This window comes from Giraffa tippelskirchi, chromosome 12, assembly GCF_054371585.1.
Source record: "Giraffa tippelskirchi isolate mGirTip1 chromosome 12, T2T-mGirTip1v1.2.pri, whole genome shotgun sequence".
Taxonomy (NCBI): Eukaryota; Metazoa; Chordata; class Mammalia; order Artiodactyla; family Giraffidae; genus Giraffa; species Giraffa tippelskirchi.
The window spans coordinates 92,000,894-92,026,474 of record NC_137286.1 but is presented as its reverse complement, the minus strand read 5'-3'; the positions used below and the strand labels follow the sequence as shown (position 1 = coordinate 92,026,474).

Below are 25,581 nucleotides of genomic sequence, written 5' to 3'. Positions count from 1 at the left end.
TGGGGTCACAGAGAGTCAGACATGACTGAGCAACTAACACTACTACACTACAGGTGAGACCATGGTGAGACCGTGAGCAGTAATTTGGGGAGTCTTATTTGGAAAAGGGGCAAGTAAGGGATGGCCTGTGAGCTAGACCGGGGCATTTATTAACACAACCCCTGGGGCAATGCTGGGGAGAGAAAGGTAAGGTCAAGGAGACATTTTATCCATTAAACTACAAGAAACTATAGCTAAAATACAGATCTTCCATCAAGAATTTTCTTTTCCAGGAGAAAAATAATTTATGAGATGACTGCAGCTTTTAAAAATTGGACAGATTTATTGAGCACCTACTGTATGCCAGCCAGCATCTATCACAATAATAATCTGAAAGGGTCAGGATCCATCAGGGAGTATCAGGAGCCCTCCTGGATGAGGACAGCGCTAGAGGCGGGTCAGCAAAGGGAGCTGAGCCCCAGTACTGTCTCTGGGGCTCCTCCTCCCCAGAGAGACTGATGTCTGCAGGGAGGGGAGCGTCTGAGTGTGGTCTGTGCTGGGCTTCTCTCCCCATCTCATGTTATGGGGCATCTTGCATTTCCTGTTATGGAAGAGGTTTGCTGACATCCTTTGCTGTCACTCAGTTTGGTAGACTGCACTGTGCTGGGGTGGGGGGTCAGTGAGAAAAAGGGTGAAGGCAGATCGCATCCAAGTTGGCTCCGAAGCATCCGTAGGGGGCGTGTGTGTATATTCTGAGCTAAGGGCGCTGCTGAAGGGTGAAGACTGGAGGAGCCATCGCCTGGCTGACAGTCCACTCATGAATGCCCCAGTGACTTTGCTGTCCCGAGCTTGCCTCCTGGTCCTTGGGGGCTACGTCAACACCTGAATGGTTAGCATGTTGCTTTGCATTCTCAGCTACAGGCTGTGAGTCCCGTTTCCGAGCAGCAGGTGGACAGCCAGTGGCTTTCTAGGCATCATCTCTGCAGAAAGAAGCCCCGCACTACTCTGAGCCCTGCGGTTCTGTAGTCATCAGTGTGGTCCCAGGAGCGTGTTTTCTTGGTCTTGGGCATCACAGCTGCAGAGGGATGCAGACCTCCATTCTTCATCATTGGCTGTGGCTGAGATCTCAAGTCTCAAGTCAACCTCAGTCCAACACAAGGGCTGGCCAACTTGACTCTCGGGCCAAATCTGACCCCCCACCTGTTCTTGTGAAATAAACTTTCTTGGCACTCAGCCATTTCCCTTCATTTACATATCCTTGGCTGCTTTCACACTATCATGACAGAGTTCAGTAGTTTCAACAGAGACCTGGTAACTGTAAGACCTGGTAACTGTATGACTGGCAAAGACTAAAATATTTATTATTTAGCCCTTTATAAAAAGTTTGCTCACTCCTGGTGTAGAATTATAAAAGATCATAATCTTATGTGCTTAAAGCAGAGTACAGTATTGTAATCTGTAGTCCTGTAAGGGCTTCCCTGGTGCCTCAGTGGTAAAGAATCCACTTGCCAATGCAGGAGACAGAGAAGACACAGGTTTGATCCCTGGGTCGGGAAGATCCCCTGGAGGTGGGGGCATGGCAATCTGCTCTAGTATTCTTGCCTGGAGAATCCCATGGAGAGGGGAACCTGGTGGGCTACAGTCCATAGGGTCACAAAGAGTCAGACACAACTTAGTGACTAAACAACAACAGTCCTGGAGTATCCGGGCTGTTCGGGGTAGGAGAGAAGGTTCTCATTACAGGGACGGCAAAGACTTTGGCTCACGTGTGATGACTAGTGAGGGCTGCTGGGAGGACTGTGTTGAGGAGGATTCTGAAGCCCCATCTGGGCTGGTGTGGGCACTTCCAGGGAGGTGTAAACTGGGGCCATGAGTCATCCAGGCAAGGAGCACCAGAGTGGGATGGGAGCACAGCAAGTCCACACTCTTCTCCAAAGGTGCACGGCTCCGGGGACAGCTTGGTGTGGCTCCTGATGCCAGCACTTGGCACTGCTGAGGTTGGGATTGTAAACATTCCCTTGCTGGAGGGGGAGAGACGCGAGATTTGAATACCATTCACGCTGCGACAGAAGCAGGTAACCACAGACAAGACCAAGGTCAGGTCAAAACTAAGGCTCCTCTGCACACGTGCAGCAGTGTTGGTTCAGGACAGCATCTTGTGTAAAGCTTCCCACTCAGAGAACAGGGGAAGGCATTTATTACTCAGTGCAATGAAAATGCCAGTTAAAACTGTTACAAATTGTTTAAAAATGAAAAAATGACAATGCATGTTTACTGGAGAAAGCAGTATAAAAAGTGGCCTATTTACATATATCTGTCTAGATAGCCCTTAGATTGTGGATTTAAAAATGGAAGCATCTTACGAATACCTACCCACTAAGTCTAATATCTTACTATCCTGTAACCCCAATGAACGATTTTTCCTCAGTGGTCCAAATAAATCCAGGTGGTGGTCTTCTGTAGACTCCGACTTGTTACAGTGAACGTGTCTGAAAAGTGCATTCAAATCTAGTTCTTGGAGCTCAAATCGTATTTTAAATGCACCAAGAGTCTGTTATTCGGGCTCAATCTGTATAAAGCTTATTAGCCACTTTTGCATAAATGCTGATTTTCGGATGGTGCGTGGCATCACTGTAGTGATATGAGTGATGAAGTGTGGTATCACTGTAGTCTGATAAATGTCTACTGTTTTACTAAGGTGACTCTTTTCACTGTAACAGTTCCTGGAAATCCTCAGGGTCACTGCTCCCTGGTAGGGTAAACAGATATGGAGAATCCACTAAGGTGGACATCACGAGCACTGACTTCTCCTCCAAGTCGCCTGCTATCTTTCTCACATTCAGCATTTTGGCTCTAGTTGTTTTTCCTTCACGTCATGAAAAATTGTACAGTCAGCTCCAGCTGACTAGGTTTTCTTTTCAAATAATTATAAGAAGCATTTAAATTATGTAAGTGCATTAAACCGTATCCCAAATGGAATTGAGTATTTAAAAAATATATTTTATGACCTAAAAGGTTGTTGAGAATTTATTTGCATAAAAATCCCAGTATCTTTATGGACTCTTAAAATGCCGTTGAGCTCCTAGAAATACACCACCTCACGGGTGAGAAAGGGTGGCGTGCAAGGGTGTTAATGACCCATGAGACAGATCATCAGACTCCTGATGGACCTGGGGAAGCAGGGCTGAGAACACGGGTGGCACGCAGGCCCCAGAAGGGCAAGGTGGGAGCTGAGCCTGTGGGTCTATAAGACACGAGTGGAGGGTGCTCAGATGTAGAATTCCTCCGTGTCATTGTCCCCGCATCCGGCTGGCACTGAGGGTGCCGGCACGTCTCTGCCAGTCTGCCGGGCCTGGGGGGCATCGGAAGGGAGTTCCGGGGGTGACTCTGTGAGTGAGGAGGTGTCTGAAGCTGGGGGAGCGGTGACGGCTGTGGCCAAGGAGCCCGAAGGCCCTTTGAAGAGAGGCAGGGTGGCCCAGGAGGCTCCCGCGGTCTCGCTGCCCCCAGTGGGCAGGGGTCCTTCTCTGAAGCCCCTGCGCTCTGACCAGAGGCCGCTGCCTCGTTCCGGGGGGCGCGGCGCTTCCTCGGGGCTGCAGAACCTGCTGGGTGCCGAGTAGGCAGAGACCACGGACAGGTCAGAGGAGGAGAGCCGCAGCCCGGTGTCCACGTCCGTCTCCTGGGCCCCCTCCAGGTCATCGATGGAGAGGAGGTGGCCGTGCCCCCGCTCCGGCGCCCTCTGCCCCCGGCCGCCTGTGCTTGCAGACCGCTGCGCTTCCGCCGCGGAGGCCGGGGAGGGGTCTCCGGTGGGCAGACAAAACAAGGACTTGCTTCGCTGGAAAGACCAGGGGAGGCTGGGAGGGCTGTTGGCTCGTCTGGCAAATTCCTGCGGGTGCCTGGTAGACGGACCTGCCTGGCCGAGCTCCTGGTGTGACGCGTCCAGTGGCGGCTGCAGGCGGCGGCCTGGGGTCCGGCTCTGCGCAGTGGCGCGCGGGGAAGACGTGGAGCCAAGTTTTTGCTCTGAGTCGTGGTGAGCCCTTCCGGGTTTAGGGCGCTTCCTGTGCCCCTTCTGTGCCTGCAGGGGCAAGAGGGGACATCGTTATCAGTGCCGGGCTGGGGGTCACCCGGCAACGGGGATTCATTGCAGAACAGAACATGAAACACACTTTCTGATGATTGGAAACTTTCAGAACTGTCTCGGCAATAAAGCGCCGCCAGAAATGTTACTGGGGCTTCCCAGATGCCGTGGTGGTAAAGAAGCCGTCTGCCAATGCAGGAGAGTAAAAGACAGGGGTTCGATCCCTGCGTGGGGAAGATCCCCTTGAGGAGGAAATGGCAACCCACTCCAGTATTCTTGGCTGGAGAATCCCACGGACAGAGGAGCCTGGCGGGGCCCCAGTCTGTGGGGTCACAAACACTTGGACATGACTGAGCGCGCACACACACGCGCGCGCACACACACACACATGCGCGCGCACACACGCGCGCGCGCGCACACACACACACGCACGCGCGCACACACACACACACACACACACACACACACTCTCTTCATTGTCCAAATTCTAAAGTGAAGACAGAGATTGCAGAGCTTGGGGAAAGACAGATCGGACTTCTCAGTCTGAGCAGATGTCCCCGAACCCAGGACGAGAGGCAGTCCCTTGTCACGACAGGGAATAGGATCTCTTCCAGCGCACAGGCAAGGATGCTCCATGGATTAGCCACAAGCCTGAGGCCTGGCTGAGCGGGACAGAGGACACGGGGATTACTATTACGTGTACAAAGGATGCTCGAAGGTTCTGCTTCCCTCTGGCCGAAGCCCCAGCGTTTGGACATGCTCCCGACCGAGGATAGGATGGAAACATCAGGATGGGGCTTGACCCTAGCACACGTGTGACCATCGGGACACATCCCAGGGGCGGCCCTTGGTTCAGGGTGGTAAACCTTCGGTGAGTGAGGGGCTATCAGGAAATCAGCAAGTATTGACTTGCTTTAGGAACCACTGACTCCTCTGTGTCCCCTTTCAGAAACTGTAAGGGGAAGGGGGCAGCTGCCTACTGACCAATCCCGTGGATGCCCCATAGGGGCAAGGGCAAGCCCCCAGGGCTTGGACAAGCAGTTTAATCCTTCAGCAGCTCAGCCCTGACCTCCTGTTCTCTCCCCCACCTTCCCTGCAGCTCTGCAGGAGTTTCTGTTGCACAGAATTAATTGGGAACCTCTCTTCCAATGGATGTTCCCACCTGGGGCTGCTGCTCTCAGGTTCCACCCCCCTCCAGTCTGCTCCCCAGGCCTCCGGGCAGGCTCCCCTGTCCTTCACCATCTCCTGGAGTTTGCTCAAACTCATGTCCATTGAGTTGGTGATGCCATCCAACCATCTCATCCTCTGTCACCCCCCTCTCCTTCTGCCCTCAATAAATTTCATTTATGAATTTCCAAATAAGGAAAGAATTTTTTTTCCCCCAAACATCTGAGTGCAGTTTACTCCAAGGGATATTTCCCAGCTCTCTGCAAGACTATGAGACCCTGGCCCTACCCTGGACAGCACACACCCCCGTCTCCCTGTTACACAGGTACATGGTCTTCCCACAAGTACTTGGGAAGTTTAGTTCAACGGCCTGTACACTTATTTGTACCTGTTACAGGTAAAGGAGGGGAAACTACAATGAGAAGGACTGTTTTCAACCATAGGAAGCACATTTCATTGAAAGGACAGGAGACAAAAAGAACTCAGACAAGAGCCTGTGATGACAGGCACAGTGCTAGGGTGGAGAGGGGAGAGCCATGCCTGTCGGTGGAGCAGAGGAGTGTCCGTGGAGGCGGGCATGGACATGGGCAGCTGTCGTGCTAGCGGGAGGCACAGGTAGAGAGGAGGCTGGGTGGGAGAGAGAGGCCAAGACAAACAGAGGCTGATACTTGGCAGGTAAGCGACAGAGTTGTGAGGGGCAGGATTCTTTACCACGGAGCCACTAGGGAAGGCTTTGATTGTTTATTTTTTTATATTGAACTGTATGAGGTGTTTGTATATTTTGGAAATTAAGCACTTGTCGGTCACATTGTTTGCAAATATTTTCTCCCATTCTGTAGGTTGTCTTTTTGTTTTGTTTACAGTTTACTTTGCTGGGCGAAAACTTGTAAGTCTGATTAGGGCCTGTTTTATTTATTTTGCCTTGGGAGACTGATCTAAGAAAATATTACTTTGATTTATGTCAGAGAATGTTTTGCCTATGTTCTCTTCTAGGAGTTTTTTGGTGTCATGTCTTATATTTATTAATAAGTCTTTAAGCCATTTTGGGGCTTCCCTGATAGCTCAGTTGGTAAAGAATCTGCCAGCAATGCAGGAGACCCTGGTATGATTCCTGGGTTGGGAAGATCTGCTGGAGAAGGGATAGGCTACCCACTCCAGTATTCTTAGGCTTCCCTGGTGGCTCAGCTGGTCAAGAATCCACCTGCAATGTGGGAGACCTAGGTTCGATCCCTGGGTTGGGAAGATCCCCTGGAGAAGGGAAAGGCTACCCACTCCAGTATTCTGGCCTGGAGAATTCCATGGACTGTAGAGTCCATGGGGTTGCAAAGAGTCAGACATGACTGAGTGACTTTCACTTTCACTTTAAGCCATTTTGAGTTTTTTTTTTATATGGTGTGAGTGAGTGTCCAAACTTCACTGATTTACAAGCAACTGTCTAGCTTTCCCAGTACCACTTTCCTCCATTGTATATTCTTGCCTCCTATGTCGAAGATTAATTGACTCTAGGTGTGTGGGTTTAATCTGGGCTTTCTGTTCTATTCCATTGATCTATATGTCTGTTTTTGTGCCAGTCCCGCGGTGTTTTGATTATTGTAGCTTTGCAGTATTGTCTGAAATCGGGGAGGATGACTGATCCTCTTCATCCTCAGTCTCTAATTCTGTGTGTGTGTTGGGGGGTGTGGTGTGTTTGCACCCATGACCTGCTGGTTCTCTTCCTGCCCATCAGGCTCTGTACAGCATACTGAAATTCTCAAGCTGTTATGCTGAGGGTGGCCTAAGAAGTTGAAGGTCAACAGCAACAATTGTAGAGATTTCTGATGGTCTAAATTACAGATTTTTAAAGAATACAATGCAAAACGCTTTTAGTACAGGTTGTAAGGTATGGTTCTCCTAAAGATCACACTCCTCTAGACCATTCTATGTGTTTTTTCAAAAATAATTTTATTTATTTTTGGCCATGCTGGGTCTTCATTGCTGCGTGGGCTTTTCTCTAATTGTGGTGAGCTGGGGGCTATGCCTCTAGTTGGGGTGAGCAGCCTTCGCATCGTGGTGGCTTCTCTCACAGAGCACGGTCTGTAGGGTGCACAGGGGCTCAGCAGTGGCCCCCTGGGTTCTAGAGCATAGGCGCAATAGTTGCGGCACACGGGCTTAGCTGCTCCACAGCATGTGGGGTCTTCCCGGATCAGGGATCAAATCTGTGGCCCCTGCACTGGCAGGTGGATTCTTGATCACTGAGCACCAGGGATGCCCTCTGTGCATTTTATGTGCATGGGGACCTTGCTGAGTTTGGTGAGGAAGGTGCTGAGCCGAGCTGGTTCCTCCTGGGGGTGTGATCCACTCCCTAGGGCTGACTGCTCTGTGCTCAGCATTCCGGGGACCCCTAAGCCAACCATTCTGACTGTGCTGTATTGCTCTGGTTAGTGATCCATCTTCTCTGCAAAGCTCTGCGCCTCACGTGGGAGAGCTTGCTCAGCACACACCCTACCCCAGTACCCGACATGTAACAGGAGCTTAAGCGTGAGTGAAGAGTCGCAGCTTGGGCAGCGGGTAAGGAATGGCCCCAGAAGGCCCACGTGTGCCTGAGAGGTGTCACAGCTAGGTAGCTGTGAAGAGAGAAACCGATTTTCTCAATCATTTGAGTTTGGCTAAATAAGAGTGAAAGTAAGTCGTGAGGTTCTTTAGACAAGTCCTCAGATATGGAGGCTGCTTTCAATGGAGAAACAGTGTATATTAATTAAGATGTTAAGGGATTTTCCTGGCTGTCCAGTGGTTAAAACTCCATGTTTCCAATGCAGGAGACAGTGGGTTCGATCCCTAGTTGGGGAGCTAAGTTTCCCACATGCTGTGTGGTGAGGCCAAAAATTTTTTTAAAAAATAAAAGTAAAAGTAAGGTTATTTATTTATTTAAAAAAAGATATCTATCTTATTTTCCCCAAGGGCTGATTCCTCTAATAAGTACGTACCACCCTGTAACTTGCATCTTCAGGGTCTTATTCAAGGGGCATGCTCTGGGTGAGGCTGTCTGCAATCTAAATTTGCCTGAAAAAGGAAGCCTCTGCAAACACTGCTCCATGAGAAGCAAAAGGCCAAGGTTCCCGTGTGAGGAACTACATCTGAACTCTCCACTATCACAGACAGAGTGGGGTTAAATTTGACTTTAAATCAGGAACAGCTGGCAGAGGATGAAAGCCACTGTGCTTATTTAACGGAAACCTGTCTGTGCTCTTATTTTCCCTGTATCACGAAGGCTGGAGTCCAGATCAACCCTGACTTCTGCTTTGAGGAGAGGTGGCATCCAGTGTTTTCCACTGGAGGGGTGCCCACGTGCACCGTGGAGGTGCCTGCTGGCTGGGTGGGATTCCAGTTGGCACAGCGCTGGCTGGTGGGCTGCAGGACCCTTGGGTGGGGAGCTGCAGGAGGGTGGCTTGGAGGCTCCCCTCCCCCTGGGGGGGTCCAGGAGATGTGGTGGTTTCCTCCAGCTCCCCCTTGGGGCAGAGAAGGCAGCTTCTAAAAGCAGGGTCTTGTCTGTCGAATGATAACTCACTTGTGCAAAGGATGCCCTTCATTCTGTGTCCTTCCCCTGGCGAGGACTCTATTTCTGGCCGCTCTTGTCTGCCTGTCTGACTTGACCAGAAGCACTAGAAGCTGAGAATGAAGCGTCATAGATGCTTCAAGAAGCTCTTCCCCAGTGGACTTTTCTTTCTTTTTATTTTAATTTATTTTTTTATTGAAGGATAATTGCTTTATAGAATTTTGTTGTTTTCTGCCAAACCTCAACATGAATCAGCCAGAGGTACAAATATATCCCCTCCCTTTTGAACCTCCCTCCCATCTCCTGCCCCATCCCACCCCTCTAGGTTGATACAGAGCCCCTGTTTGAGTTTCCTGAGCCAAACAGCAAATTCCCATTGGCTATCTATTTCACATATGGTAATGTAAGTTTCCATGTTACTCTCTTCATACATCTCACCCTCTCCTCCCCTCTCCCCATGTCCATAAGTCTATTCTCTATGTCTGTTTCTCCCAGTGGACTTATTCAAGGTGAAACAAAACCCTGTGCCTTCTGTCCAGGGAAGCCTCCCCACTCTCCCCCCTATTCCCCAGCCCCCAGCTTTTGGCTCTGAGGGTTGCCCTCTGGAGCTTCTCCAAGTGACTGCAGCACGGTACCTGCAGAACAGCTTCCTTTGCTTCTCTTTGAGGCAGTGCAGGCTTGCTGACTCACTGGGATCCAGTATTTCCCTCTTTGCTATTTATGGAACTTTCTCTAAGGTACTCAGTAGCATTACATCAATGACTGCCTAAGGCAACCAGCCAGGGAGATCTCTTATGTCCCTGAAATCACAAAAAAGCTGACATGCAGTAAATGACCCATGAGCTTTGCGAGGAACCTGGGCAGTTTGCAATGCAAGAAGTGTAAAGAGGTCTTCTTCAAGGATCATGTGTCAATAGACCCATGGACGGAATCCCTAGGAAGGGTGATTCTGCCCCTGACCCAGTAAGCCTGGGTGGTGTCTCATGGATCCATCACAGTCAGGCAGTTTTCTCTCACCCTCAAACCTCCTCGTTCTGAGAAAGGTTGTTTCCTCTCGTTCTGTCCCTGCTAGGAACACAACCAGTGTGGCACTGTCATGTAATGAGCCAAAGACCTTTTAACCTAGGGACTAATAAAAATTAGGGGCAGTCTCAAAAACATCAGGCAGTGGGTTCAAATGAGAAATCTGATTTTGGTTTGAAATAAAAACATCATATTTTGCTTCTCCTTTCACTGTCCTCTGGGTAGTTTTCATATATCTACTAAGAGTACTATTGCTGGAAAAGGCTATGTTGTCTTTAAAAATTATTTTAAATTTGATTAAAATTTTTATTGAAATATTATTGACATATAACATTATATTAGTTTCAAGTGTACAACATAGTGATTCATTATTTGTGTATGTTGTGAAATGATCACAGTAAGTCTAGTTAATCCACTACCACACAGTTATGTTTTTTTTCTCATAAAGATAACTTTAAATCTACTTTCCTAGCAACTTTCAATATACAACACAGTATTGTTAACTAGTCACCAAGCCGTACTTTACATCATCAGATTTATCACTTCTATAATTGGAAGTTTGTACCTTTTGGTCGCCTACCTGTTCAGTTCAGTCTCTCAGTCGTATCCGACTCTTTGCGACCTCGTGAACTGCAGCACACCAGGCCTCCCTGTCCATCACCAACTCCTGGAGTCCACCCAAACCCATGTCCATTGAGTCTATGATGCTATCCAACCATCTCATCCTCTGTCATCCCCTTCTCCTCCTGCCCTCGATCTTTCCCAGCATCAGGGTCTTTTCAAATGAGTCAGCTCTTTACATCAGGTGGCCAAAGTATTGGAGTTTCAGCGTCAACATCAGTCCTTCCAATAACACCCAGAACTGATCTCCTCTAGGATGGATTGGTTGGATCTCCTTGCAGTCCATGGGACTCTCAAGAGTCTTCTCCAACACCACAGTTCAAAAGCATCAATTCTTTGGTGCTCAGCATTCTTTATAGTCCCAACTCTCATATCCATACATGACTACTGGAAAAACCATAGCCTTGACTAGACGGACCTTTGTTGGCAAAGTAATGTCTCTGCTTTTTAATATGCTGTCTAGGTTGGTCATAACCTTCCTTTCAAGGAGTAAGCGTCTTTTAATTTCATGGCTGCAATCACCATCTGCAGTGATTTTGGAGCCCAGAAAAATAAAGTCAGCCACTGTTTCCACTGTTGGCCCATCTATTTGCCATAAAGTGATGGGACCAGATGCCATGATCTTAGTTTTCTGAATGTTGAGCTTTAAGCCAGGTTTTTCACTCTCCTCTTTCACTTTCATCAAGAGGCTGTTTAGTTCTTCTTCACTTTCTGCCGTAAGGGTGGTATCATCTGCATATCCGAGGTTATTGATATTTCTCCTGGCAATCTTGATTCCAGTTTGTGCTTCATCCAGCCCAGCGTTTCTCATGATGTACTCTGCATATAAGTTAAATAAGCAGGGTGACAGTATACAGCCTTGATGTACTCCTTTTCCTATTTGGAACCAGTCTGTTGTTCCATGTTCAGTTCTAACTGTTGCTTCCTGACCTGCATACAGGCTTCTCAAGAGACAGGTCAGGTGGTCTGGTATTCCCATCTCTTTCAGAATTTCCCACAGTTTATTGTGATCCACACAGTCAAAGGCTTTGGCATAGTCAATAAAGCAGAAATAGATGTTTTTCTGGAACTCTCTTGCTTTTTCGATGATCCAGCAGATGTTGGCAATTTGATCTCTGGTTCCTCTGCCTTTTCTAAAACCAGCTTGAACATCTGGAAGTTCAAGGTTCATGTATTGTTGAAGCCTGGCTTGGAGAATTTTAAGCATTACTTTACTAGCATGTGAGATGAGTGCAATTGTGTGGTAGTTTGAGCATTCTTTGGCATTGCCTTTCCTTGGGATTGGAATGAAAACTGACCTTTTCCAGTCCTGTGGCCACTGCTGAGTTTTCCAGATTTGCTGGCATATTGAGTGCAGCACTTTCACAGCATCATCTTTTAGGATTTGAATAGCTCAACTGGAATTCCATCACCTCCACTAGCTTTGTTCGTAGTGATGCTTCCTAAGGCCCACTTGACTTCACATTCCAGGATGTCTGGCTCTAGGTGAGTGATCACACCATCGTGATTATCTGGGTCATGAAGATCTTTTTTGTATAGTTCTTCTGTGTATTCTTGCCACCTCTTCTTAATATTTTCTGCTTCTGTTAGGTCCCTACCATTTCTGTCCTTTATTGAGCCCATCTTTGCATGAAATGTTCCCTTAGTATCTCTAATTTTCTTGAAGAGATCTCTAGTCTTTCCCATTCTATTGTTTTCCTCTATTTCTTTGCACTGATTGCTGAGGAAGGCTTTCTTATCTCTCCTTGCTTTTTTTGGAACTCTGCATTCAAATGGGTATATCTTTCCTTTTCTCCTTTGCTTTTCACTTCCCATCTTTACACAGCTATTTGTAAGGCCTCCTCAGACAGCCATTTTGCTTTTTTGCGTTTCTTTTTCTTGGGGATGGTCTTGATTCCTGTCTCCTGTACAATGTCACGAACCTCCGTCCATAGTTCATCAGGCACTCTGTCTATCAGATCTAGTCCCTTAAATCTATTTCTCACTTCCACTGTATAGTCAAAAGGGATTTGATTTAGGTCATACCTGAATGGTCTAGTGGTTTTCTCCACTTTCTTCAATATAAGTCTGAATTTGGCAATAAGGAGTTCATGATCTGAGCCACAGTCAGCTCCTGGTTTTGTTTTTGCTGACTGTATAGAGCTTCTCCATCTTTGGCTGCAAAGAATATAATCAATCTGATTTCGGTGTTGATCATCTGGTGATGTCCATGTGTAGAGTCTTCTCTTGTGTTGTTGGAAGAGGGTGTTTGCTATGACCAGTGCGTTCTCTTGGCAAAACTCTATTAGCCTTTGCCCTGCTTCATTCTGTTCTCCAAGGACCAATTTGCCTGTTACTCCAGGTGTTTCTTGGCTTCCTACTTTTGCATTCCAGTCCCCTATAATATAAAGGACATCTTTTTTGGCTGTTAGTTCTAGAAGGTCTTGTAGGTCTTCATAGAACTGTTCAACTTCAGCTTCTTCAGCGTTACTGGTCGGGGCATAGACTTGGATTACCGTGATATTGAATGGTTTGCCTTGGAAATGAACAGAGATCATTTCTGTCGTTTTTGAGATTGCATCCAAGTACTGCATTTCGGACTCTTTTGTTGACCGTGATGGCTACTCCATTTCTTCTAAGGGATTTCTGCCCACAGTAGTAGATATAATGGTCATCTGAGTTAAATTCACCCATTCCAGTCCATCTTAGTTCGTTGTTACCTACCTGTAACAACCACCAATCTGTATTTATGAGTTAGGTTTTTTTTTTTAATTCCATATATTAAGTGAGATCAAATGGTATTTGTCTTTCTCTTATTTTGCTTAATGCCCTCAAGGTCCATCCATATTGTCACAAATGAACAGGATTTCATTCATTTTTTTATGACTGAATAATACTCTACCGTGTATGTATGTATATGAATATACACGCACACATTTTCTCCATTCATACACTGATGGACACTTAAGTTGCTTCCATGGGTAGACTATTGTAAATAATGCTATTGTCAATGTGTGTGTGCATGTGCTCAGTCGCATCTGACTCTTTGAGATCCCATGGACTGTAGCCCACCAGGTTCTTCTGTCCATGGAATTTTCCAGGCAAGATTACTGGAGTGGGTTGCCATTTCCTACTTCAGGGGATCTTCTTGACCCAGGGATCGAACCTGTGTCTCCTGCACTGACAGATTCTTTACCACTGTGCCACCTAGAGTGCAAATAACTGTTTTTAAGTTTTTTTTTTTTAAATGTGGACCATATTTAAAGTCTTTATTGAATGTGTTACAGTATTGCTTCTGTTTTACATTTTGATTTTTTGGCCAGGAGGCATGTGTGATCTTAGCTACCCCCCCAATCAGGGATTGAACCCACATCTCCTGCATTGGTAGGTGAAGTCTTAACCATTAGACTGCCGGTGCCTGTGTGCTCAGGGAAGTCCCCAAATATCTTTTCAAGTTAGTGTTTTCATTCCATTCAGAAAAACACACAGAATTAAAACTGCTGGATCATATGGTAGTTCTATTTGTATTTTCTGAGGAACCTCCATACCATTTTCCATAGTGGCCACACCAATTTACATTCCCACTAACAGTGAATGGGCTTCCCTGGTGGCTCAGATGGTAAAGAATCTGCCTACAGTGCGGGAGACCTGGGTTCAATTCCTGGGTTGGGAAGATCCCCTGGAGGAGGGCATGGCAACCCATTCCAGTATTGTTGCCTGGAGAATCCCATGGACAGAGGAGCCTGGTGGGCTACAGGCCATGGGGTCACAAAGAGTCAGACATGACTGAGTGACAAAATAGTAAACAACAACAGTGCACAAGGGGTCCTTTTTCTCCACGTTCTCGTCAATACTTAATATTTCCTATGTTTGCTAACAGCCATTCTAAAAGTTATGAGGTGGTATCACTTTGTGGTTTAGATTTGCATTTCCCTGATTATTGGTGATGTTGAATATCCTTTCATACCTGTTGGCCATCTGTATGTATTCCATGGAAAAACATCTATTTGGACTCTCAGCCCAATTTTTAATTGAACTGTTTGCTTTTTTACTATTGAGTTGTATGAATTCTTTATATATTTTTTAAGATGTTAACCCCTTATAAGAGAGAAGGCAATGGCAACCCACTCCAGTACTCTTGCCTGGAAAATCCCATGGACGGAGGAGCCTGGTGGGCTGCAGTCCATGGGGTTGCTAAGAGTCGGACACGACTGAGCGACTTCACTTTCATGCATTGGAGAAGGAAATGGCAACCCACTCCAGTATTCTTGCCTGGAGAATCCCAGGGACAGGGGAGCCTGGTGGGCTGCTGTCTATGGGGTCGCACAGAGTCGGACGCGACTGAAGAGACTTAGCAGCAGCAGCAGAAACCCCTTATAAGATATATGATTTGCAAATATTTTCTTCCATTTGGAAAGTGACCTTTTCATTTTGTTGATGGTTCCTTTGCTGTACAGAAGATTTTTAGCTTGATGTAGCCCCATTTGTTTATGTTTTGCTTTTGTTGCCTTTCTTTTTGGCATCAAATCCAAATTATCATCATCAAGATCAATCTGAAGGAGCTTACTGCCTATGTTTACTTCTAGGAGTTTTGTGGTTTCAGGTCTTAGGTTCAATTCTTTTATCCATTTTGAGTTCATTTTTGTGTATGGTATAAGATAGTGGTCCAGTTAAATTATTTTGCAAGTGGCTGTCCAATTTTCCCAGCATCTTTTATTGAAGAGATTGTCCTTTCCCTGTTGTATATTATTGGGTCCTTTGTCATGAATTAATTGACCATATATGCATGTGTTTATTTCTGGGATCTCTATGCTACTACATTGATCAACATGTCTGTTTTTATGCCAATATCATACTGTTTTGATTTGTGTAGTTTTGTAGTAATAGTTTGAAATCAGGAGGCATGATGTCTCCAGCTTTGTTCTTATTTATCAAGATTGCCTTGGCTATTCGAGGTCTTTCATGGTGCCACACAAATTTCAGGATTGTTTATTCTATTTCTGTGAAAAATACCATTGGGATTTTGATAGGATTACATTGAATCTGTGGATTGTTTTGGGTAGTATGGACTTTTTTTTTTTTTTAACAATATTGATTCTTCCAATTTATGAGCATGCAATATCTTTCCATTCATTTGTGTCCTTAATTTCCTTCATTAAAGTCTTACAGTTTCCTTTTTTGTTTTTCCTTTTTCTTTAATTTTTATTTTATACTGAAGTAGAGTTGATTTATAAGGTTGTGTTAGTTCTAGGTGTACAGCAAAGTGATTCAGTTATACATATATCCATTCTTTCTCAGATTCTGTTCCCACATAGGTTATTACAGAATATTAAGTAGAGTTCCCTGTGCTATACAGTGGGTCCTTGCTGGTTATCTATTTTATTTTATATATAGTACTGTGTATACGTTAATCCCAAACTCCTATTTTATTCTTCCTCCCAGTGTCCTCCTCCTGACCCTCCCCCTGGCAACCACGAGGCTGCTTTCAAAGTCTGTGCGTCTGTTTCTGTTTTATAAATAGTTTCGTTTGTATCTTTTTGTTTTTTAGATTCCATATATAAGTGGTATCATATGATATTTGTCTTTCTCTGACTGACTTCACTTAGTATGATGCTGTACATGGAATTATATCATTTTTTTCTTCAGTTCAGTTCAGTCACTCCGTCATGTCTGACTCTTTGCAACCCCATGAATCGCAGCACGCCAGGCCTCCCTGTCCATCATCAACTCCTGGAGTTTACCCAAACTCAGGTCCATTGAGTTGGTGATGCCATCCAACCATCTCTGTCATCCCCTTCTCCTCTTGCCCTCAATCTTTCCCAGCATCAGGGTCTTTACAAATGAGTCAGTTCTTCGCATCAGGTGGCCAACGTATTGGAGTTTCAGCTTCAACATCAGTCCTTCCAATGAACACTCAGGACTGATCTCCTTTAGGATGGACTGGTTGGATCTCCTTGCAGTCCGAGGAACTCTCAAGAGTCTTCTCAATTCAAAAGCATCAATCCTTCGGCGCTCAGCTTTCTTATAGTCCAACTCTCACATCCATACATGACCACTGGAAAAACCGTAGCTTGACTAGATAGACAATTGTTGGCAAAGTAATGTCTCTGCTTTTTAACGTGCTGTCTAGGTTGGTCACAACTTTCCTTCCAAAGAGTAAGCGTCGTTTAATTTCATGGCTGCAATCACCATCTGCAGTGATTTTACAGCTGAATAATATTCCATTGTATGTATGTACCATAGCTTCTTTATTCATCTGTTGATGGACATTTAGGTTGCTTCCATGTCTTGGATATTGTAAATAGTGCTGCAATGAACATTAGGGCATATATATCTTTTTGAACTATGGTATTCTCTGGGTATATGCTCAAGAGTGGGTTTGCTGGATCAAATGGTAGACCTATTTCAGTTTTTTTAAGGAAACTCCATACTGTTCTATAAAGGTTGTGCCAACTTATTAATACATACTCACCAACAACATAGAAGAGTTTCCTTTTCCCCCCACTTTCTCCAGCATTTATTGTTTGTAGACATTTTGATGATGGCCATTCTGACCAGTGTGAGGTGATACCTCATTGTAGTTCTGATTTGCATTTCTCTAACAATTAGTGATGTTGAGCATCTTTTCATATGCTTTTTGGCCATCTGTACGTCTTCTTTGGAGAAATGTCTATTTAGACCTTCTGCCCATTTTTTTGTTTTTTGATATTGAGTTGTATGTGCTCCCTTTATATTGTGAAGATTAATCTCTTGTTGGTTGCTTCATTTGCAGATATTTTTTTCCCATTCTGAGGGTTATCATTTCATTTTGTTTATGGTTTTCCTTTTCTGTGCAAGGTTTTTAAGTTTAATTAGGTCCCATTTGTTTATGTTTGTTTTTATTTTCATTATTCTAGGAGGTGGATCAAAAAAGATCTTGCTGCAATTTATGTCAAAGAGTGTTCTGCCTATGCTTTCCTCAAAGAGTTTAATAGTATCTGGCCTTATATTTAGGTCTTTAATCCATTCTGAGTTGAGTTTTGTGTGTGGTATTAGGGAGTGTTCTAATTTAATTCTTTTACATATAGCTGTCCAGTTTTTCCAGCAATATTTATTGAAGAGACTATTTTTTCTCCATTGTATAGTCTTCCCTTTTGTCATAGTTGGGTGCATAGGTTTATTTCTGCACTTTCTATCCTGTCCCATTGATCTATATTTCTATTTTTGTGCCGGTACAAACCCATACTGGATTATTGTAGCTTTGTAATATAGGAAGTCAGGGAGCCTGATTCCTCCAGTTACCTTTTTCTTTCTCAAGATAGCTTAGGCTATTCAGGGTCATTTGTATTTCCATTTGTTGTTGCTGTTCAGTCGCTCATCTGTGGCAACTCTTTGTGACTCTATGGACTGCAGCATGCCAGGCTTCCCTGTCCTTCACTATCTCCAAGAGTTTGTTCAAACTTATGTCCATTGAGTTGATGATGCCATCCAACCATCTCATCCTCTGTTGCTCCCTTCTCCTCCTGCCTTCCATGTTTCCCAGCATCAGGGTCTTTTCCAATGAGTCGAGGTATTGGAGCTTCAGCTTGTGTTTCCAGACATATTGTAAATTTTTTTGTCCCAGTTCTGTGAAAATGCCATTGGTAATTTGATAGAATTTACATCAGATCTCTAGATTGCTTTGGGTAGTATAGCCATTTTCACAATATTGCTTCTTCCAATCCAAGAACATGGGAATCTCTCCATCTATTTGTTTCCCCTTTGATTTCTTTCATAGTATCTTATAGTTCTCTGAATGCAGGTCTCTTGCCTCCTTGAAAGTGAACGTGTTAGTAGCTCAATTGTGTCTTTTCGTGACCCCATAGACTGTAGCCTGCCAGGCTTCTCTGTCCATGGGACTCTCTAGGCAATAATACTAGAGTGGTTGCCATTTCCTTCTCCAGGGGATCTTCCTGACCCAGGGAGGTTTATTCCTAGATATTTTATTCTTTTTGTTGCAATGGTAAATGAGATTGTTTCCTTAATTCCTTTTTCCGATCTTTTGTTGTTAGTGTATAGGAATGTAAGAGATTTCTGTGTATTAATTTTTAATGCTGTAGCTTTACTAAATTCATTGATGAGCTCTAGTATTTTTCAGGGCTTCCCTAGTGGCTCAGACGATAAAGAAACTGCCAAAAATGCAGGAGACCCAGGTTCAATCCCTGGATTAGAAAGATCCCCTAGAGAAGGGAATGGCTACTCACTCCAGTATTCTTGCCTGGAGAATTCCCTGGACAGAGGAGCCTTCTGAATAGTTTTTCTGTTGGCATCTTTAGGATTTTCTATGTATAGTATCATGTCATCTGCAAACAGTGACAGCTTTACTTCTTTACCAATATAGAGTTCTTTTATTTCTTCTCTGATTGCCATGGTTCTGGTTCCCAAAACTATGTTGAATAATTGTGGTGAGAGTGGACATCCTTGTCTTGTTCCTGGTCTTAGAGGAAATGCTTTCAGGTTTTTACCTTGAGAATAATGTTTGCTATGAGTTTGTTGTATATGCCCTGTTAGGTTCCCTCTAAGCCCACTTTCTAAAGAATTTTTTAAATCATAAATGGGTATTGAATTTTGTCAAAAGCTTTTTATGAATCTAATGAGATGATAGTGTGGTTTTTATTCTTCAATTTGTAATGTGTGTCACATTAACTGATTTTGCATATATTGACGATTTCTTTCATCCCTGGGATAAATCCCACTTGATCGTGGTGTATGATCCTTTTAATGTGTTGCTGGATTCTGCTTACTAGTATTTTGTTACAAGATTTTTGTGTCTATAATCATTATAATATTGGTCTTTAATTTTCTTTTATGGTTGTATCTTTGTCTGGTTTTGGTATCAGGGTGATGGTGGCCTTGTAGAATGAGTTTGGGAGTATTCCTCCCTCTGCAGTTTTTTGAAGAGCTTCAAAAAGATAGGTGTTAGCTTGTCTCTAAATGTTTGATAGGATTCACCTGTGAAGCCATCTGGTTCTGGACTTGTATTTGTTGGAAGAATTTTTTAAAATCACAGTTTCAGTTTCAGTACTTTGACTGGTATTCATATTTTCTATTTCCTCCTGGTGGGTGCCTGTCCTGCCTGTCACAAACCTGTTGCTGAGCCCTCCTTTGAGCCCCTAAAGCTCCCCTTCTGTCCCAGATTATCTCCCTGCCTGGGATGGAGCTTCCCCAGATGCGAGAACCTCGCCTCACCTTCCGCTCCCTGCCAAGAGTTCAGGTCCTGTCCTGCTTTCTTTCCTCCTCCTTTTCCCTTCTTCTTTTTTTTTTTTTTGTCTTATCTGGTTACAAGGGGATCTTTCTTGTCTTTTTAGGTGTCTGAGGTCCTCTGCTAGCATTCAGCAGGTGGTCCATGAGAACTTTTGTAGGGAGAGATGAACTCTCTACATCCTCCTCCTTCTCTGCCTCCTTCCTCTCTTTTCTTTTGCCCTGCCTGGTTATGCGGAGGTTATCCTGGCCTTCTAGAAGTCTGAGGTCTTCTATCAGTGTTCAGTAGGTGTTCTGTGTGAATCGTTCCACTTGTAGATGTGTTTTTGATGAATTTGTGGGAAGAGATAAGCTCCATGTCCTGCGTCTCCATCATCTTGAATCCTCCCTCCAAAGTCTTAACAGTTTTCAATGTACATATGTCATTGGCCTTCTTGTATAAATTTACTCCTAGTTATTTTTTGATGCAATTGTCGACTGTTTTTTTTTTAATTTCTTTGTCTGATAGTTTGCTATTAGTGTGTAGAAACACAACAGATTTTTAATATTTTTGTATCCTGCAACTTTACTGAAGTTTTTAGTGCAAATAGTTTTCTAGCACAGGCTTTTGGATTTTTCTCTATAAAATAGCATTTCATCTGCAAGTAGTGACAGTTTTACTTCCTTTTCTTAAAAACACAACATGATTATATTTTAATAAATAATCACAATACAAAATACCATAGTAAATTGATGGCAACAAAATATGGTATTTTATTGACATTGCATGACAAATGTTAACATCCTTTAGCCATAAATGAGTTCCTGGAATTCTTCCTTCTTTCTGATTTGGATGGCTTTTATATCTCACCTAATTGCCCTGTCTAGAACTTGCAATACTACATTGAATGAAAGTGATGAGAGTTGGAATCCTTATTTTGTTTCTGATCACAGAGGTAAAGCTTTCAGCTTTTCACCCCTGAGTGTGATGTTAGCTGTTGGTTTGTCATATGTGGCTTTTTTATGTTGGGGTATGTTCCCTGTATACCCAATATGTTGAAAAATTTCCATAAATGTTGAATTTTATCAAATGCTTTTTCTGTATCTACTGAGATAAGATTATGGTTTTATCTTTCATTTTGATAATGTGTTATATCACACCAATTGATTTGCAGATGTTAAACTACCCTTGTACCTCTGGAATAAATCCCACTTGAATATGTTATACAATTCTTTTAATGTATTATTTACTGAATTAGTTTGCTAATATTTTGTTGAGGATTTTTGCATTCTGTTCATCAGGGATATTGACCTGTAATTTTATTTTGGTGTTCTTATCTAGATTGGTATCAGGGTAATGATGGCCTTATAAAATGATTTTGGAAGTGTCCCCTCCTCTCTTTTTGGGGGGAAGAGCTTGGGAAGGACTGGCATTATTTTTTTCTTTAAATGTTTCGTAGAATTTACCAGCGAAGCAATCTGACCCTGGACTTCTTTTTGTTTGGAGATTTTTGGTTACCAATTCAATCTCCTTACTAGTAATCAGTTACAGATTTTGTTTTGTGATTCAGTCTTGGTAGGTTGAATGTGCCTTGGAATATATCCATTTCTTCTAGGCTAACTGTTGGCATCTAATTATTCATAGCTGTCTTTCATGAAGCTTTGTATTTCTGTGTTATCCATTTTAACCTTTCTTCTTTCATTTCTGATTTGAGTCCTGTCATTTTCTTGGTGAGTCTAGCAGAGGTTTGTCAATTTTGTTATCTTTTCAATGAACTGGCTCTTAGATTTATTGATCTTTTCTCTTTTTGTCTTTTTATTTATATCCACTGTGACCTCTATCTCCTTCTTTCCATTAAATTTGAGCTTCTTTGTTCTTTTACTAATTACTTGAGGTATAAAGATAGGTTTTTTTAGATCTTTTTTGTTAGGGCTTCTTTTGCTATATTCCATAAGTCTGGCATGTTGTATTTCCATTTTTATTTATATTAAGGTATTTATTTCTCTTTTGCTTACTTCTTTGACCCATTGGTTGTTCAGCAGCATGTTGCTTAGTCTTCACATACTTGTGAATTTTCTGGTTTTCTTCTTATAATTAATTTCTAGCTTCATAATATTGTGGATGGAAAAGATATATTTTAAATCATCTTAAATTTATGTAGATGTTTTTTTGACCTAACATATGATCTATCTTCAGAGAAGGCAACGGCAACCCACTCCAGTACTCTTGCCTGGAAAATCCCATGGACAGAGGAGCCCGGTGGGCTACAGTCCATCGGGTCGCGAAGAGTCGGACACAACTGAGCGACTTCACTTTTACTTTTCACTTTCATACATTGGAGAAGGAAATGGCAACCCACTCCAGTGCTCTTGTCTGGAGAATCCCAGGGACGGCAGAGCCTCGTGGGCTGCCGTCTATGGGGTCACACAGAGTCGGACACGACTGACGTGACTTAGCAGTAGCAGCATGATCTATCTTGGAGAATAATTCCATGTGTGCTTGAGAAGAATGTGTATTCTGTTTCCTGTCTGATCTATCCATTGATGAATGTGGAGTATTAAAGTCCCCTATTAATACTGTAATGTTATTTATTTCTTTATGTTTGTTAATATTTGCTGTATATATTTAGGTGCTCCTATGTTGGGTTGTGGGCTTCCCTGGTGGCTCAGTGGTAAAGATCCAGCCTGCCAACGTAGGAGGGGCGAGTTTGATCCCTGCATCATGAAGATCCCCTAGAGAAGGAAGTGGCTACCCACTCCAGGATTCTTGCCTGGGATGTCCCATGGACAGAGAAGCCTGGTGGGCTACAGTCCATGGGGTTGCAAAGAGTCAGACATGACTTAGTGACTAAACAAACAATGTTGGGTTTGTTTGTCTCAAATGTTATATCCTTTTGTTGGATTAATCCCTTTATCATTATAAAGTAACCTTGTCTCTAATTAGTCTTTTACCATCCCTTCACTTTCAATCTGTGAGTATCCTTATATCTGAAGTAAGTATCTTATAGGCAACATATAGATGTATCTTGTCTTTCTGTATCTATTCAGCTACTCTGCCTTTTGATTGGAGCATTCAGCCCATTTATATTTAAAGTGATTATTGATATGTATGTCTTATTGTCATTCTGGTCATTGTTTCCCAGCTGTTTTGTAATTCCTCTTCTTCTTTTCTTGCTCCTCCTTTGAAATTTGATGGTATCTTGCATTAGCATGCTTAGATTTTCTTCTTTTTATATTTTGTGTATGTACTATGGGTTTTTGCTTTAAGGTACCATGAAGCTTACAAAAAACAACTTATAAGTCTGTTTTAAATCGACAAGTTTGAAAGCATTCTAAAGTTCTTATTGTTGTTGCTCAGTTGCTTCAGTTGTGTCTGACTCTGTGTCACCCTATGGACTGTAGCCCACCAGGCTCCTCTGTCCATGGGTTTCTCCAGACAATAATACTGGAATGGATTGCCGTGCCCTCCTCCAGGGGATCTTCCCAACCCAGGGATTGAACCTGCATCTCTTACGTCTCCCACATTGGCAGGCAGGTTCTTTACCACTAGCGCCTTGCTAAACCCCTCTAGTATATTTTTCTCATCAGTTATTATATTTTTCAGCTCTCTGACTTTTATTGCTACTTTCTTATATTTTCTTTCTTTTGTTGCAGGTCTCACTTTGTGCATCCCATGTTCTCCTGAGCTCATGAGCATCTTTATGACCACTGTTTTGAACTCATCACGAGGTAAATAACTTATCTCTGTATCATTAAGGTCTAAGATTTTTCTCTTCTTCCATTTGGAGCATATTATTCTGTTTATTTTCTTTGACTTTCTGTGTTGGTGTGTACGCACTAGAGAAAATAGCAACTGCTCCCAGTCTGGAGTAGCAACCTCATGTAATAGATAAAATTATTGTTCAACCCTGCCCTAAGTTGGCTGTGTTTGTTTAAGGAGCCTCTTTTATTCTTAGTGGTTCCAAGAAGGGAGGGTATTCCTAGATGTGTCAGTGTTCCAGAGGGGAGAATCTGTCTGCTCCCTCTGTACTGAGCCTTGGGGTGATAGCTAGTTAACTCCTTATCGACCAGGGGATTTTTGCAGAAACTAATGCCTGTGGCCAGCAGTTTTTATTTTGGCCGCCTTAAAACTAATTCTGTTACTTAACTAACACTTCGGGGGTAATTACATTCACTAGTTACACCTGACATACTGTAAATTCTTCTAATTTTTGTAAAATGTAGTCTTCACCACACTCTTCTGTAGAAGCAAAGGAGTATTCTCCAGCATGGTGAGTTTCACTTTCCATATCAGAATCAGTCACGAAGGTTTTTTTTCATCTTTTTGTTGGTCTAATATTCATATAGTTAGAGCTATATTCTGTAGAACTACCATCTTCTAGGACACTAGTATATATGTTCCTCAGACAATTAGAGAAAGTATCTGCATGAAATTCACTGATAAATTCATGTTTATAATATACGCATGGTTGGAATGAAGACTTAACAGAGCAAAATGTGACTAATAACAGCAGTCATAAGTTGTAAATGAACTGGACCCTTGATCAATTTTAAGCTCTAGCAACTTTACATGGTGGCATTAATTGTATCACCCTCTGAAAATGTATTGCTACATCTCCATTTGATAATGTTTGGGTAACAAAAGACATATTAATGTGTGTCAGTAATGTGTTAGGAACTGTTTGTTTGCTACTGTCCCATTGAACCTGTGAACACAAGCCTCACTGGCCACAAGAGCCAGGCTATCAAAGGATGTGTCCTCAGGGTGGTAGCCACAAAAGCTGGGTCACCAGATACTTATTTATCAGAGCTCCTTTCTCAGAGACTGTGGTGAATTGGAGCTGGGAAGACAGAAGCATGAAGATGACAGTTACCAGCTTCCCCAGTCTCTGCAGAGGACTGCGGTCATCCTGTGTGTGTGTCTGTGGGTTAGAAGCCTGGCTCACAGGCCACAGCTATGAAGGTAAGTTAACAGGCTTCCTGTATAGGAGGATTGGGGCTTTTGATTCTCTTGCTTCTCTGCTGTTCCCTGGGGTTAGATAGTTAAGTCTTTGCTTACTTACAGTCCTGTGGGACCTGTGAGTGTAAGCTCTGCTGTCCACCAGAGCCAGGCAACCAAGGGATTCTTCTGGATGGCGACTGTAAAAAGCAGGGTGTGAGATGAGTGCTCAAGCTCCTTTCTGGGAGATACCAGTGACTTAGAGTGAGGGACAGTGTAAAGACAGCACCTTCCGCCTCTGTTTTGGAGAATAAGCCCCCTGCATAGGTGTTAAATTAGATGCCTGCCCCTCGGGCTGAAGCTTTAAGATAAACAAATTGACCTGTTTCACAGAAAGCCTTGGTATGTTTTAGTTGGCTGCCTCTGTTCTGGGCTCTAGAATGGGTGATTCTGCCTAAGCCCTTTAAGAATTCTATCACCTTCTGGATTTCTTGGACACGAGCCCCAGTGGCTTTCAAAGCTAGAGGTTCTCCGAGTTAGGGATAACTTCTCTCGCAGGTGGGAGCCAGGAGAAGGAAGTGGCAACCCACTCCAGTGTTGCTGCCTGGAGAATCCCATGGACAAAGGAGCCCGGTAGGCTACAGTCCATGGGGTCGCAGAGTCGGACACGACTGAGCAACTTCACTTTCAGGTGGGAGCCTTAAAAGCTGGGCTTCAAACCCTTTGCTCCTCGGGGACAGGCTGGGAGCTCTAAGAGCCCCTCTGATAGTGGGTCCTGGGGATACTGTGTCTCAGCCTCTCCTACCTACTTTGCAGGAAGAAGTTGTTCCATCTGTAGCTGGAGATTTGCTGTGTCCATGGCAGGAGGTGAGTTGAGGCTCCTCCTGTGTCACCATCTTGAACCAGAACCCTGGGTTGTCTTTTCTGAATGGTTAGTAGAAAGAGAGGGGGACTCAGGCAAGATTCACTCTCAAAGCAATCTGTGTAGGTTAGTCGCTAAGTCGTGTCCGACTCTTGCAACCCCATGGACTGTAGCCCTCCAGGCTCCTCTGTCCATGGGATTGCTCA

At 43.8% G+C, this 25,581-nt stretch overlaps 1 protein-coding gene across 4 annotated transcripts in view; it reads right to left on the bottom strand.

Moving 5' to 3' along the window:
* Positions 1 to 302: 302 nt before the first annotated feature.
* FAM124A (family with sequence similarity 124 member A) overlaps positions 303 to 25,581 on the bottom strand; it is a 112,775-nt gene continuing 87,496 nt past the window's right edge. For 2 of the 4 annotated variants that reach the window (XM_081547605.1, XM_081547604.1), the window contains one exon: positions 303 to 4,051. In XM_081547605.1, the coding sequence (XP_081403731.1) occupies positions 3,248 to 4,051 (804 nt within the window). In that variant the 3' untranslated portion in view covers positions 303 to 3,247. Of the gene's footprint in view, positions 4,052 to 24,637; positions 24,714 to 25,318; positions 25,438 to 25,581 lie in introns of all 4 variants that reach the window. The other 2 variants (XM_081547602.1, XM_081547603.1) reach the window with 2 other exon arrangements.